Source organism: Mandrillus leucophaeus, unplaced genomic scaffold (assembly GCF_000951045.1).
Source record: "Mandrillus leucophaeus isolate KB7577 unplaced genomic scaffold, Mleu.le_1.0 Scaffold79, whole genome shotgun sequence".
NCBI classification, from domain to species: Eukaryota; Metazoa; Chordata; class Mammalia; order Primates; family Cercopithecidae; genus Mandrillus; species Mandrillus leucophaeus.
This window is the reverse complement of record NW_012108585.1, coordinates 2,297,919-2,313,740: the sequence shown is the minus strand read 5'-3', so window position 1 is coordinate 2,313,740 and position 15,822 is coordinate 2,297,919. Positions and strand designations below refer to the sequence as shown.

The 15,822-nt window shown below is 39.2% G+C and overlaps 2 protein-coding genes across 5 annotated transcripts in view; one reads left to right on the top strand and one right to left on the bottom strand.

Annotated features, from left to right (window-relative positions):
- CACNA1C (calcium channel, voltage-dependent, L type, alpha 1C subunit) overlaps positions 1-15,822 on the bottom strand; it is a 775,650-nt gene that overhangs the window by 741,394 nt on the left and 18,434 nt on the right. The window lies entirely within an intron of this gene.
- Positions 361-15,822, top strand: part of DCP1B (decapping mRNA 1B) — a 61,079-nt gene continuing 45,617 nt past the window's right edge. The window contains exons 1-3 of one of the 2 annotated variants that reach the window (XM_011967157.1): positions 361-586; positions 6,874-6,914; positions 11,453-11,580. In XM_011967157.1, coding sequence (XP_011822547.1) covers positions 437-586; positions 6,874-6,914; positions 11,453-11,580 — 319 coding nt within the window. In that variant the 5' untranslated portion in view covers positions 361-436. Of the gene's footprint in view, positions 668-6,873; positions 6,915-11,452; positions 11,581-15,822 lie in introns of both variants that reach the window. The other variant, XM_011967156.1, reaches the window with a different exon arrangement.

The window sequence follows — 15,822 nt, the reverse complement described above, 5'->3', positions numbered from 1 at the left end:
TCAATTCAGTTCTCTTTCTCTTCAGAGTTCTTAATGCTCGAGGCTTATTTATTGTGATAGGTCTGATCACTGAAGCGCCAAAGAAAAGATATGCCAAGGCGTCGAACACATCCAAGAAGGAAGTCCTACCGCGCACACAGCTCAAAGGCTCGAGCGTGAAGAAAAACAGCTCTTGGAGAAAGAAACGGGATGCAGAGGGCAGGCCTGGGTTTGTCGTTGCCAGTGGCAACGATCCTCAGTGGGCGGAGCGCGGCCATCGATTAGTGAGGCCTTGCGTCAGTCGGCGGGCGGGAGGGTGTGGGTGAGTGGAGCCGGAAAAGGCCTCCCGGGCCTTGTGGTCGCCGTGGGTTCTTGGTAGCGAAGCAGCTCGCTCGTTCTGCGATCTATTGAGAGTGGCTTCCAAGAGCCCCGTGCCTATGTCGGGGAGGGAGGGAAGATGGCAGCCGTGGCGGCAGGCGGCCTGGTGGGGAAGGGGCGCGACATCAGCCTAGCGGCCCTGCAGCGCCACGACCCCTATATCAACCGCATCGTGGACGTGGCCAGCCAGGTGGCTCTGTACACCTTCGGCCATCGGGCCAACGAGTGGGTGCGTGCGGACGCGGCGGAGCAGGGCAGAGCAGGGTTGGGGTGGAGGCGGGGGGCGTCAGACTCAGGACTTGAGGACCCGGTGAGGGGGAGGAGACGTTGACGCCCTGGAGGTGGGTGGATCTGGGGCCTGAGGCCGAAGTTGTGGAGATGCGCTCCCGGGGGTTTGGGGGAAGGGAGGCGGATCTGTGGAGCTACCTGGAGTTGGGGAAAAGACTTAAATCTCTAACGTACCCAACGCTGGGAGACCAGACCGATCGGGTACCGCACCCTGAGAGCCGAAGGAAAGGAAGGACCTGATGCCTTAAGGTCGGAAGACCGATGTGCTCGAGACAGTAAAGCAGAGTTCTGTTACAGTGAATCTGTGGCTATGGGGGAGGCAGGGACAGCAGATGAATAAAAGTGCAGAGTTCTGATTTTGGAATGTCAGTCTTAGATGGGACAAAGAGAAATCAAAACTTGATAGAAGGGGAGAAATCTGCAAGTTGTAAACTAGGGAAACGCCAAGAAAAGAGCCAACCTCGTCAAAGAAAAGACAAAATGGGGCAGGGTCCAACACTTAGAAGGAGGCTGATGCTCTTGGGAGGATTATTATACGACAGCCCACCAAGTTTGATATTGGAGGCCATTTGGGAGCCAGATTATTTTAGTGCTCTTCTCAAAGCAGAGTCCCAATAAATGGTAATGGAATGAAGTTTCATTGTCCTCACAGTTAGAATGGGGTAGAAGCCTAGAGCACTGGAATCCTGTTGCAGGAAATGCTGCTTGTAATTTTGTAACCCACCCACTCGAATGTAGAGAGATGTAATTTTATTTCTTTCCTCATAATGATTTTTGTCCAAATAGTATTCATCATCCATTATATATTGCCCATTATATATCACATATATGATATCCATCATTTTAAAATAAGTTACAAAACAGTATGGAGAACTTAGCCTTGATGAATGGATTTCAGATAAACTTTTTGTGTTCTTCAAGTCGGTTGTATAAACATCAGAACTTAAGCAAGGAAAACATCTATGTTGAACAACTCTGTTTTTTTTTAACACCCACATTCATAAGCCTACTTATCTCCAGTGTAGTTCAGCAGCCTGTAGTAAAAACTCACCTGAAAATCATTAACATAAAGATAAAAAAGCAAGCAAGAATGGGATAGACAAACAGTTTTGCCCAAAGTTCTTAACAGAGGAAATTTACAGGAATGGGGCAAAGAATTTAGGTCTGCGCTCCTAGTAGCCAAACTCAAAAGGAGAACAGGAAGAGCTCTTTAATATTCATTCTTCTGTAATAGAAAGCCTACCACTTAATCAGGAGAAAGGTTATTTCCCCCTAGTTTCCAGGGGCATTTGTCACCTAGGTCTTTACATAAAGAACATTGAGCAACATAGTAGACAGTTTCCTCCATGGTAATTAAAAGTATATATGAAGATATTCTACATAAGGCTGTTTTGCTGCTGTGTAGAAAAATGCCAAAGGCATAATGTTATAATCCTGTAAAAGTTAATTCCATAGTAGAGAGATGAGGACCAGAGATGTATAGTTGTGTAAATTGACTTGACACTGGGATTCGAGTCTGGAGCATCCTGAGAAACTATTAATATAAAGAAAGTAGAGCATTTCTCTTGAATAATAGTTGTTTCCTGTAGGCTTTTGACCGTTATCTATGTGATAGATACCTTTTAAGATAGTTACAGATGTTTATTAGATACCTAAAGCCTCATCAAAAAGCAGATGTGTCACAATGCATTATTTACAGGAGTTATGTTTTCCTGCTTGCTGGACATGTTGCCTTCAGACAGGGTATAATTCACTCAGGAAAAGGTCATTCTTTCAAAGTTCTAATATTCAAGGCTGTCGTAGCCAGAAAAACAAAGAGAGAGACCTAGTTCAGCTGCAGAGCAGTTGCTGGAGGCAAACAAATTATGACCACTGTCTCCATGTGCTGTCACTCTGGGTGGGAGCCATTTGAATGTAAACCTAATAAGAATATGAGAACATTCTTGAGAAGAGAGGAGAAAGTATTTACAAGAAGGCAGGGAAGATGTTAAAGAGGGGAATTCTTATTGCCCTGAAAATGGATGAAGAATGACTTCAGCCTTTCAGAGGAGGAGAAATTAGGAAGGAAAGGTGTATAGAAAATGAACTGCTTTAAAGAAGGATTAAGAAAGATTATGTGATGACTGGAATAGGAATTTTAGAGTTAGATCTACTCCCTGTGGCCAGGAAAGATGCCCCCCTCCAAAATATTAATACCTGTGTGTCAATTGAAGACCATAGCCCTGGTATTTTCCAGCTGTCAGTCCTTAGACCAGTGGCTCCCAGCTGGAGTTGATTTTGCCCCCAGGTGACATTTGGCAGCGTCTGGAGACGTTTTTGGCTGTCGCACTGAAGGGAAGAGTGTTAGGACATCTGCAGAATAGAGGCCAGGTGAGCTGAGCCTGAAAACTGCCCTACAGTGACTGAGGTTGTGTTCCGAGCTAGTGGTTTTCTAAGTTTTTGGTGTAGCCAATTAACTCACAGTTTTTTAAAAGTGAAAAATGCCAAACTAAAACCTCTGGATAATGAGACCCAGGCATTTGAGATTGTTGAAAGCTTCATAGGTGACGCTGATGCTACATGCATGACTAAGAGAGATTTGGGAGGATAAGTTGAGGCCTACGTTTTGATTATTTTAATTGAGAATAATCAAGTTAAAATAGAGATTGTGCTGAGCTATTTTGTGTCAGTGTGCAGTCCCCAAAATTTGCAAAACAGCACTATTTTATATTCCATTTTGGGTTTTTTAGTATTTTGAATTCTGAATTGCTTATTTCTTTAGCACTTGTTAGATTTTATAATAGAATATAATATTAAATTGTCAAATTGTACTTTTAAAATTTAAGCTAAAATACCCCAGGACTGGTAACTAATACTTAAAAGTCCTCCTTAAAGGATCTAAGGAACATCTAATCTTGTTTTAACTATTCTCCACATCCCTAACCCTGGACTTTGCTCAGAAAGAAAAAAAAAATCTGGTTGCCCTTGGATAACTGTGGAGGGGCCAGGAAAATGCATGAATTTGGGCAGCTATAATAGAACAGAAATGTACATTTTCAAAGTCTCTTTTATCCAGGTATCATAGAGCACCTGACGTTTTTTTCATCAAAAGATCTGAGTATTGTAAGCTGGTTATGTCTTTTTTTTTTTTTTTTTGAGACGGAATCTTGTTTTGTCCCCCAGGCTGGAGTGCAATGGCGCAACCTAGGCTCACTGCAACCTCTGCCTCCCGGGTTCAAGCTATTCTCCTGCCTCAGCCTCCCTAGTATGCGGGATTACAGGCTCCTGCCATCACGCCCAGCTAATTTTTGTATTTTTAGTAGAGACAGGGTTTCTCCTTGTTGGCCAGGCTGGTCTCGAACTCCTGACCTCAGGTGATCCGCCTGCCTCGGACTCCCAAAGTGCTGGGATTACAGGTGTAAGCCACCGTGCCCGGCCTGGTTATCTCTTTTCAATGGAGAAACTGAGACATATCATAATAAGCTAATTAGCCCAGCATGATCTGGCAAGAACCCCACTATAGGTCCCAGGTTGTGATTACTGAAACACAACTCCTTCCTATGAACAAATTCATATTCTTTGTGTGTAATGCTAAATAAAAATCTTAGTTTTGACAATTGCTTGTTTTAAGTTACAGATTAATTTTAGGAGAAGCATGCCTTTTACATTTCTGACCTTGGAATTTTAAAAACTAAAATGTGGCATTAAAGGTTTTTTTTTTTTTTTTTAATTAAGAGAATTTCTGTTACATCAAGGAAGAAAGGAAACAAGTCAGAAGCTATTTAGTTTTATGTGTGCTGTTGTATATAGATATCCTGATTCGGATCTCTAAGATGAAACAGTCCAAGGTCAAATACTGGAATACCAGGAGAGTGTTTTGATCTTGTGGGGCGTGATCCTGACGGTACATAGAGGTTCTGCAAAGTTCTAGTTCTGTGACCTGTATCTTGGCTCAGTTTCCTGACAATATAATGGGTAATACCAAATACTTAGTTTTTACAAATTTATTTTTAAATGCTTTGTGGACTTGTGAATACATGCTGACTGAATCATTTAAACTTTAGGGACAGCCAAAAATTTGTTCAGGTAGCATTTACTGTACTATAGGGGCCATTTTCCTGATTAATACCTTAGTGGTTTGGGTTTAAGTAATTCTTAGTGCTTAAAGTACACTCAGGATATACATTTGTCAACAGATAGGAATTAACCACGTTTGTTTTCAAAGAAAGATAAGTAATGTTTCTGTATATATATTTTTTCATTTTGACTTGGATATTTTTCAAAGTACAGGGGCAAATGAGCCACATTTCAGAAATCAGGATATGTTGCACAGTATGTGGTAGTGATTTATACAAACTTTATAGTGGATCTAGTTTAAGGATGAAGTCCCTGACTTTCTTACCTATGCTTATATGTTAGGGAAAAAACTGGCTAAAGTTGTTTCATTATTTATTTATTTATTTATTTATTTATTTATTTATAAGAGACAGGGTCTCCCTCTGTTGCCCAGGCTGGAATGCAGTGGTACAATCATAGCTCACTGTAGCCTCAAACTCCTGGGCTGAAGCCATCCTCCCTCCTCAGCCTCCTGAGTAGCTGAGACTACAGGCATGTGTCATCACACCTGGCTAATTAAAAAAGTTTTTGTTTTGTAGAGACAGGGTCTCACTATGTTGCCCAGGCTGGTCTCAAACTGAACTCCTGGCCACAAGTGATCCTTCTGTCTTGGCCTCCCTGAGTGCTGGGATTACAGACATGAGCCACTGTACCTAGTCTAAATTCTTTATTTATAATTTCATATTCCATAATAATAAACATCTTGAGATTAAAAATTTTGTTACTAAGTAATGATTTTTTTATAGCCATTTACTCTTGATAATAACTTGATACGATTTGTGCCATAATGGATTTTGTTTTCAGGACTTGTAATATAATTTCATGGGCAGAGAGTATGTTGTTGAGCTGAGGCAGTGAGTGGCTCTCAGACTAGCATACATCAGAATCACCGGGACAGGTTAATGAAAACCAGATTGCTGAGCACCATCCCCAGCGTTGCTGATTCCGTAGGTTTGGGTAGGAGCCCAAGCACTTGCAGTTCTAGTAAGTTCCAGGTGATGCTGATGCCGCTGATCTGGGGATAACACTTTGAGGCCCACTGAACTAAAGTGAATGAGAAATTGGCTGAAATTGCTTGAGCATGTGAAAGGATCATGCCTTGTGTGCCTTTTAAAAATTGCTGTTTTGACATTACACTTTTTTTTAAAAGGGCGTATTTTTCACCAAAATTATAGAGTACTTAAATTTTGAATGATTATGGTCATGAATATTAATAATAAAATATCAGGGGTTTAAATAGAATGCTGAAATTAAACCATGTAAATTGCAGAAGTACATTTTAAATTCTGAATTACAATAGGCTTGGTTACTGGTTAATCAAACACCTGGATAGTTACATGTATGTTTTTTAGTATGCATTATATGGATGAATATTATCATAATGGCCCGGCTTCCTGCCTTTGGAGAAATGGAAAAGAAATGTCAAATGAACTAGTTGAAGCATCATTTTAACTTTACCACCTCTCCCAGATTTTCTCAGGCAAATTTCTTGAGTCCTAACTTGGTAGTACTTGTGTAACTTTACTTGAGGGATCTCGGGGCAGACCTTGACTGTAAATAGACTACACTAAGTAGGTGACTGATTCATCTGAGAACTCTGTGGCCATCATTGCCCTCTCTATCTAGCAGCTAAAGTAGAGTTATTGACAGATCATCTGCCCTCCTAAGTGACTGGATATGGCAAGAGAAAATGAACCAGGAAAACAAAATGAAGAATAGTGAAATGCAGACACCAGTGATGTCTGCAGCTTGCTCCATACCCAGTGTGGTGGCTGGAGAAAAAGGCAGCGCTCTTCTTTCTAATTAAATCCACATAGCACACTTACTTTCTCGTCGTTTCAGCTAGAGGTATGTTGCTCTCCCTGTATTTGGTAAAGAGAGATAATGATGGTTTATTTTGTAAATGACAGAAGAAAGCCTGCTTCCTGCTGCCTAGTCTGCAGAGGCACACTGATGGCCCAGAGCTTGCTTTCTCCTTTTCCTGAGAATCACTCGTCATGTTGGGTGTATTTGGCCCATTGCAGTTTCACCTGCTTGAAGTTGGATATAATTCCTATTCCATGAGAAGTTGTTTTATACCTTTGTGAATGAGGAGAACATACATGTCTTGTGTGTTTTGTTTTTATTGTTTAGGAGAAAACTGATGTGGAAGGAACCTTATTTGTTTATACAAGGTAAGAGTGTTTCACTTTTATAAAGAAACTAACAATCTTTGAGATAATATTTTAGCTCAATTGTGTCACTCTTCAAGTGCATGCAGTTTCATTTCAAAAAGAAGTAAAAGAATTAAATCTCAGTTTTGAAGTTATTAGTTGACATGAAGAAGGGAATAAATACTGAATAATGTCACCGGGTATGTTGTGATGAATACTAATTTCAGAATATAATTTAAACTTCAATATAGATGAACTTAAATCATTGACTGAGCACTGTTTAAAATAGATTAAATATTCTTTGATTCAAATGAATGGCACAAAGTTCTTGAATATAATGCATTGGCCAGGAGCTAGAAGAACACTATGAGAAATACTAGATTGTTCAGTTAATATTTGGAAAAGGGTTTCATTGATCATTTTTATTTATTTATTTTTTTGAGATGGAGTCTCGCTCAGTTGCCAAGGCTGGAGTGCAGTGGCACGATCACAACTCTCAGCTCACTTCAACCTCTGCCTCCTGAGTTCAAGTGATTCTCCAGCCTCAGCCTCTTGAGTAGCTGGAATTACAGGCGCACGCCACTATGCCTGGCTAATTTTTTTTTTATTTTTAGTAGAGACGGAGGTTTCACCATGTTGGTCAGGCTGGTCTCAAACTCCTGACCTTGTGATCCACCCGCCTCAGCCTCCCAAAGTGCTGGGATTACAGGCGTGAGCCACCGCGCCTGGCCGTTGATCATTTTTCTCCCACCACCGACTCTTTAAAAAAGCGTGATCCAGAATTGAAGATGTCTTTCAGTCCTCCATTGTCTAGTTAACAGAATATGTTTCAGGATAGATTTAATAAGCTCATGTTTTTAGTCATTTCTTGTTATATTATTAATATCAAATTACAAGTGCATATAGAGACATACATTATGTATATTGGCTCAACAAATAAACTTTTCATTCACATAAACATTCACATAAAATGTCATAGCGAAAGGTCATCACCTTCATTGGGGGTACAAAGATGAAATTAAAAGGCCTAATATAAACCTTTCTAGGGGTATCAGTTTCACTGGGGAGACAGGAAACACACACACACAAGTGTATTTTCTTTCTACATATATCCATGTTTACGGTAAGCCACAATACAGGATAGAGTACCCCAAGTGCCAGTGGATAGATTCTGAGCAATGAATGGACTGCTGTGATTGTGGAAGGCTTTATAGCAAGCTTGTCCAACCCGTGGCCCACTGGACAAATGTGGCCCGGGATGGCTTTGAATGTAGCCTGACAGAAATTTGTAAACTTTTTTAAAACATTAGAAGATTTTTTTTTAAGCTCATCAGCTATTGTTAGTGTATTTTATGTGTGGCCCAAGACAATTCTTCCCCTTCCAGGGTGTCCCAGGGAGGCCAAAACATTGGATACCCCTGCTTTATAGAGTGATGGGTCTTGAATTGGGCCTCAGGAATATGGTAGAACTTAGCTTGCATAGAGGAGAGGGAAGGCAGTCTCAGCAGGAAGAATGGCAAAAGCAGAGGCATAGAACCTGGTGTGTAAAAGGGCCAGTGAGGGAGATGTGGTGCAGAGGGCTTATACTGGTTTGTGGTAGTTAGCAAGTGTAAAGAGATTTGCTGACTTGGAATGGCAGACTCTGGATTTTGAGATTTATTTTCTTAGCAGTAGGAAGTTATTGAAGGCTTACGAACAGGAGCGTAATAGAGAAAATGTGTGGGGAAAGTCAGTGTGTTAACTTCATGGGGATGCACTGGTTCTGGAAGAAATTGGAGTCAGGACAGTGAGAAGATTATTGCAGTGGAGTAGATATGAAATGATGAGAGTTGGGATTAGAATAATAGAAATTGAAATGGAAAGGGCATTGCAATGGTGAAATTTTTAAAATGACAATATTTTGAACATGGAAGATTGAGAATGACAGAAGCATTGGTGGAACAGAAAGACAGGAGGTCAAGAATATGGTTTGAGGATCAGCCCTCATTTTACTTTGAAGTAATGATCTGGACTGGTAGCAGGACATTCGGGTGGAGGTGTCCAGCCCCTCAGAGTAAGGGCAGGGCTGGAGATGGTTTGGAGTTGTCTGAAGTAATTTGGTAGTTGAAGCCATGAAAGAAAGCTGTTCCCTGAAGGAGTGAGTGTAAAGTGGAACCGATGAGGGTTTATGGTTAGGTTTGAGGGCCAGCAAGGATACAGAGGAGTCAGCTAGAAAGATAAAAGCAGGACTAGAACAGCACAGAGAGGCCCACTGGGGGCAAAGTGTGGGCATGATGGAGGTCTGTGTGTGCTGGGCAGGAGGGAGCTCAGCTGCAGGGGAGGAAGGTCTGTTCCAGCGGAGGCAACAATGGGAGGGGGAAGGAAGGAATGGGAGGCAAGGCCAGCACACTCGGTGACAAGGAGGTGAGGTTCTTTACAGTCTCAGAAAAGCAGTGGAGTACCCAAGAACCATTGGCGTATTCGTCTACATTATGCTCCCGAACATCCAGAGCGCCGGAGCATGCCCCCAAGCAGGTTTAGTCAATAGAATATGAGCGCTCTTGAGGATTCTGAAGTTTACAACAAAAGCCATAGGGTTGAACTGTACTACGCGCCGTGCGCACAGGGTCCATTCTCACTCATTTCTCACAACAGGTATTATTACTCTTTGGAGAAGTGACAGAAAAAATGTATTCGTATGTATTAATGATTGATTTTGGGAATTTTTAGTAGGGTTTTTTTTTTTTTTTAACTATGGAAGAGGAACAAATCATACAAGTATTTTCTTTTGTACATCCAAACCAAATATAGGTTTGTATTTTCAAGGATTTCTTACTATACTCCAAGTTTCTAATGGAACTCTCAATTAAACAAAACATTAAATTGAGAAAATAATCCTTTGCTTTTTTTTAGTCTCTTCTCCAAATCTAACTCCTCAAGAATAGGATGCCTTCCTTATCCCCTGCAAAACAAAAACCTCCCAGATCCTAGTATGTTGAGGCCTTTCTTCAGTAGAGAATTACAAAAAGCGTGTAAAACTCATGGTGGTTGGGGGGCGGGAGGCGTGTTACAGGGGATGGAGCTGGCAGTGATGTATTTTGACTTCTCTTATGGAAGTTGCTTTAGAGCAGCTGGCACATGTATCCCCTGGGCCTATTTTCTAAATTATGAGATGGTATAGTAGCCGTGCTATTAAAGAGGTGAGATCCAGTTGTGATAATGAAATACGTGAAGAATCAAATTCTGATTCTTGTATGAAAACACTTAATCCCATTTAAAAAATCATTTATTTCCTCCCATGCCTTCCTTTCTGTAATAGAGAGTTCATAGAGACACCCACTGGTGATTTCTGAACTTGACACGTCCAGAAGACCCCCGACAGAGCTCTTTGGGAGTACATTTTCATTCTTCTCTGAGTTTCAGTTGAAGTGATGATCAGGATTATTTCTGGTATTGATTGTATGCTTACCACCACTTTACCCCTTTGTAAAATAAGCTAGGCAAGGATTGCCTCCCATCAGTTTTAAAATTGGAGGTTTCAGGAGAAAATCCTGGCAGTGGTGGTGTAGCTGTGTTCCTTGATCAGTATCAAATAGAGGCAAAATCAAACTAAGACATAAACAACTTGTCTTCCTGTTGCTCATAACATTTCTGTGGGTTTGTTAATAACAGCCCTAGCACCCTCATTTAAAGTAAATAAATGAATTCTGCTTGCTTCAGCTTCAGTGTGTAAATATGTGGTGTTTCATTTGTCACCGGAAGTTGAACAGTTGAATTACTATATGGCTGTCACCCAAGGGTAGACGAATGCACATGTAGTTGTTAGAGTTTATACTCAGTATGATTTGGATTCTTTTCTGCCTGGCAGAGTAGGCATTCAAGGTTTATTGAGTGAAATGAAAATAAAACGTCACTAAATGTCACATTTTTATAGAGAAAAACTTCTATAGTGGTTTATCTGTGAAGCTGTTTGCTTTGCATTGAAGAAAACAAAGTATCTGCCCTTTGCACTGTTATGTAAACTTCTAGTTCAGGCTGTGTCCTCACAAACTCATTGTTGAGAGTTGATTCATACGGCTAAGAGATTTTGCAGCCTTCAGTTTCAGACTAACACTTAACATTTTCTATGAAAATTTTCTTCATATAATTGTGATGTACACTCTAATATTAACTACCAAGATTGTTTAAAAATATCTTTAATTAATTTAACTTTTAAAAAGTATTCTTTAAAAGTCAGTAATATTTTAAAAAGTAGTTACTCTGCCTTAAAGGAATTTACAACGTAGGTAAAGAAATAAACAAACAACAACTGTATACACACATACACACACACACACACCCCCCCTACAAATGAAGTGTGACTCAATTTTACCGAATGAGTCATCATGACAGTGCTGCTGCATTACATGGGAATTAGTCCATAATGATGCCAGTGGTGGAGAAGTATGTGTACAGGCTGCTTGTGTAAAGCTGCATATACAAACAAAAGTTGAGAGACACATCAGAATGTACTATACTGAAAATATAGCATACTAAGCAATTTGTCTATTGATCTCCCGCTGACCCCTTGTGATTTTTAGGTCTGCTTCTCCAAAGCACGGATTCACCATTATGAATAGGCTGAGCATGGAAAATAGGACAGAACCTATTACTAAAGACTTGGATTTCCAACTCCAGGACCCTTTCCTTCTCTACAGAAATGCCAGATGTGAGTCTTTCTTACTACATTGGGTAGTTTTACATCTGAAGTTCGGCCAAGTGTTTAAAATTGTACAGTGTATGCTACTGTGTTTGCATTTGGTATCAGTGGCTATGGGGGGTGGTCAGCATTTTAACAAATGCTAATGTTTAGGAAATGCATGCCTAACTGATGGAATAGATGCTTCCTCAGAAGAGTTTAAGTGAATATAAATATGATGATATAAACCTTTAAACTGTCTTTTGAAGCTTTATGGATTTGTAGTGTGAACCCATTGCTGATCTTAAGCCTGAGCAGGGCTGGGTGAGGCAAATTGTTAGTGAGGAGACTCCAGAGAGACACATAGGTGGCGCCCTGAACGAAGAAGTGACGAGTCTGCTATGGCACTTTTTCTTGATGTATCACTTTTGGCCCAGTGTGCTGACAAAGTGTTTGAGGGCCTGTGTTGTAGGAGTGCCATCTTCTGAATACAAGTAAATAAAAAATCAAAGTCCAAAAAGTTTCTTTCCATCATTAAGAATTTAATAACCCTTTGTAATGTGGAAGTCATAGTAGGTAACTAAATAGTCCTTGTCAGATTTGAAATGAAGTAGCCATCACCTTTCTAATACTACAGTTTACTCTCATATCGTTTTCTGACCACTTGTGTTGCACTGCTGGTCAGCCCAGAGGAAGATTGCTGAAAATACGCCAGTTGCAGGGACATCTCCACCCACAGAAAACAAGAACATAATATATAAATATGTATGTGTGCACATGTGTGCACACACATGCACCTTACGCTTTGTGGACAGCTTTCATAAAGACCTTGCAGTGAAGAAATGTTTGCTTTATATTTTTCATCCTACTCTTTGAACTCAAGATACAAGAATTTGCCTACCATATACTATTCAGTGTAATTTTAATAGTGAGTATAATGTAAATAATATTTGACATTTTAACCCCAACGCATCATTAAGATGCATTAAAATGATGCTATATATAATTGTCATAATAGGTAGTCATCCTGTTATTTAGAGAATAAATTTTTATGAGAGGAAAAAAATAAAGCTATTGAAACTATAATATGACTTACTAATGGCAGGTCCTGTGAAATGAAGTTTTGCAATATAGAAAAATACTGTGTTTTCTCCTCATGTTTCTTTGCCAAAAGGTACACTTTATCAATTGTAGTTGATTACTAAAAGATTTGGATTTCCAACTCCAAGACCCTTTCCTTCTCTACAGAAATGCCAGTTTGAATTGTTTATAGTTTGAATCGTTTTGTGTGCTTATAGTTATGTCAGGTTTTTTTAAGATTATTAGATTTTATGTCAAATTAATATATAATTTAAGTCCTAATAAAATAACTACAAAGTTACCTATAATCATCATTTTTGGTTGCTTTTATTTTGGATAAATACATGGTCTGGTCAGTTATAGGTAATATTTTAAATTCTTATTATATATCACGTATTAACTACTATATCAAAAATATAAAAATGCAAACTCTCTTTAATGCATCAATTTAAAAAATAACCTCCACAGGGTTTATCTGATAGGAAATACTATTTAGATCTAATAAACATACACTTTGGTTCTCAGCATATGCAGACCACTATGATAGTCACTAGCTGCTATGGCTGTTTAGCACCTGCAATGTGGCTAGTCTGAACCGAGCTGTACTGTGAGTGTCAAATAGGCACCAATTTTCAGACAGTACCAAAAAAAAAAGTTAAAAACCTCTATTATTAATTATTTTATATTAACACATTGAAACGACAATATCTTGGATAAATTGGGCAAAATAAAATATATTATTAAAATTAATTTCACCTGCTTCTTTGAATTTTTTAATTTAAAATAATAGATGTGGCTCACGTTCGTGGTTCACTTCATATTTCTATTGAACGGCACTGTTCTATTTTAATTTGTTTTTCATATTTTCATTTATGTTTCCATATTTTGTAATGATTTTCATTTATTTTACCGTATTTAATAATCACAATTTTGTAGAGTAGACATTTTCACTGCCATTTTGCAGATGAGAAAACTGAGACTCAGTGAGGTGGCAGACTGTGTAAAAACCCACAGATTCTGATTTCACTTCCATTGCTTTTTCCACGCCACCTGTACTGCTCTACTGTTAAACATGGATGCAAATTTGGGATGCATATTAAAATGTTGCTACTAAATTTCCATACAAAAGAAGTAGAATCAGTTGAACAACAAAGAGTGAAAGGGAATGGATCTATTTACTTTTCTGAATTCATTTTGCCTTTTTTTTTTTTTCTCCTTTATATCTGATACTGATTGCCTTTGCAGCCAGAGTCATTTGGTTTTATGTTGTTTGCAAAAGCCTTTTCAATCCCACTCATCAAAGGTACACAGAAGGGTTTACCACAGGTGCTGTCAGAGTCTCAGATACCTCTTACACATTTTAATACACTTCAAATATGTTATATAATAATTATGTATGGTTTACATATTCTTTGGTGGCACGTAGATTGATCGGCCTTTCTTTGGGCAAGGAACTCAGCTTCACTCAGGATTTTTTTTTAAGACTGTTTTCTCAAGATACTCTGTATAGTCAAGAATCTGTCTGTATGGTCTTGGCATTTCACATTGGCTTATGTATATCATAGGCCATATTTGGGCATTTCAAGTAGACAAAGGTAGAATTGATAGAGGTTTTTGGTGAGGTTTTTTAGATTCATTAGGAGAGAAAAAAAAAATCCCTTTCTTGAACTGGATGAATGTAGAAGAGCAAAATAAAGAAATGAAAATCCCAAACTCCCTTCATTTAATCAGTTAAAAAAAGATGCTTGATAAATAAAGTAACTTCATTCAAACACAAAATAGATTACTTTATTACAGAAAAGGGTTTATACATTGTTTAAAGGGTTTAAACATTGTTAAAATGGGGTTTGACCTGTATGAACTTTAAAAGTAAATAAGATAGCTGTTAAAGTTAGGGCAAACATTTCATTCATTCATTTATTCAGCAAACATTTACTGGGCATTTACTGTCTGCCAAACACTACGTTCAGGCTTTATATGGGTTATCCCGTAACTTTTTCTTGGAAATACTATTACTCCTGTTTTATAAATGAGAATACTGAGGTTAAAGGGATTAAGCAATACACTGTGGTCCATGATTATTTTGAGATGGCAACACTATTTAAACCAAGAAACCTTAACTTCAAGACCCAAGGCCCAAGCAGTGAAGTATTAGCAGTAAATAATGCATCTGAGCAAAGTTTATCATTTACAAACACATAGTTATTTTAGAGTACACTCCAAGGTTTAAAAAGCAAGTTTTTTTAGCCTTGAGATTCAAGCATATATCAGTTATTAGAAAGATTCGTTTTTACCAAATTAAAAACTAATTTAACAAAAAGTTGAATTATACCACTTCTTTTGTAATGTTCCCCTATAGTAATCATTTACTGTATTTTTCATTTCACAACTAAGTAAGATACTAGCATAGGGAAATATCATTTCCCAAATATAATACTTAGGTTATAGACAGCAATGACAGGGGGATTCCTTTCTTTTCTTGCTTTTTCAGTTGAGACGGGGTCTTGCTCTCTTTGTCCAGGCTGGAGTGCAGTGGCACAATCTTGGCTTATTGCAGCCTCCAACTCCCAAGTTCAAGCAATTCTCCTGCCTCAGCCTCTGAGGAGCTGGGATTATAGGCGTGCGGCACCACGCCTGGCTAGTTTTTAGTAGAGACAGGGTTTCACCATGTTGGCCAGGCTGGTCTCAAACTCCTGACCTCAAGTGATTGCCCACCTTGGCCTCCCAAAGGGCTAGGATTATAGGTGTGAGCCACCATGCCTGGCCCCTTTCCTTTCCCTTTCTCTTTTCTTTCCTCTTTCCTCTGTTCTGTTCTGTTCTTTAGAGACAAGTTCTTGCTCTGTCACCCAGGCTGGAGTGCAGTCGCATGGTCATAGCCTCATTGCAACCTTGAACTCCTGGGCTAAACCACCACACCCGGATAATTTAAAACAACCTTTTTAGAGACAGGATCTTGCTGTGTTGCCCAGGCTGGTTTCAGATTCCTGGCTTGAAGTGATCTTCCCACCTCAGCCTCCTGAGTAGTTGGCATTACAGGCAGGAGCCACCATGCCCAGCTGACAGGGAGATTTCAGAGCTAGGCCAACAAGTTGAATATATTATTATCAACAGTTATAGGATTGTAGTGAAATTCTTTTTAGATGCTGGATTTTATTGCAAATGTAAACCTGAAGTTTAGATCAAATCAGAAAA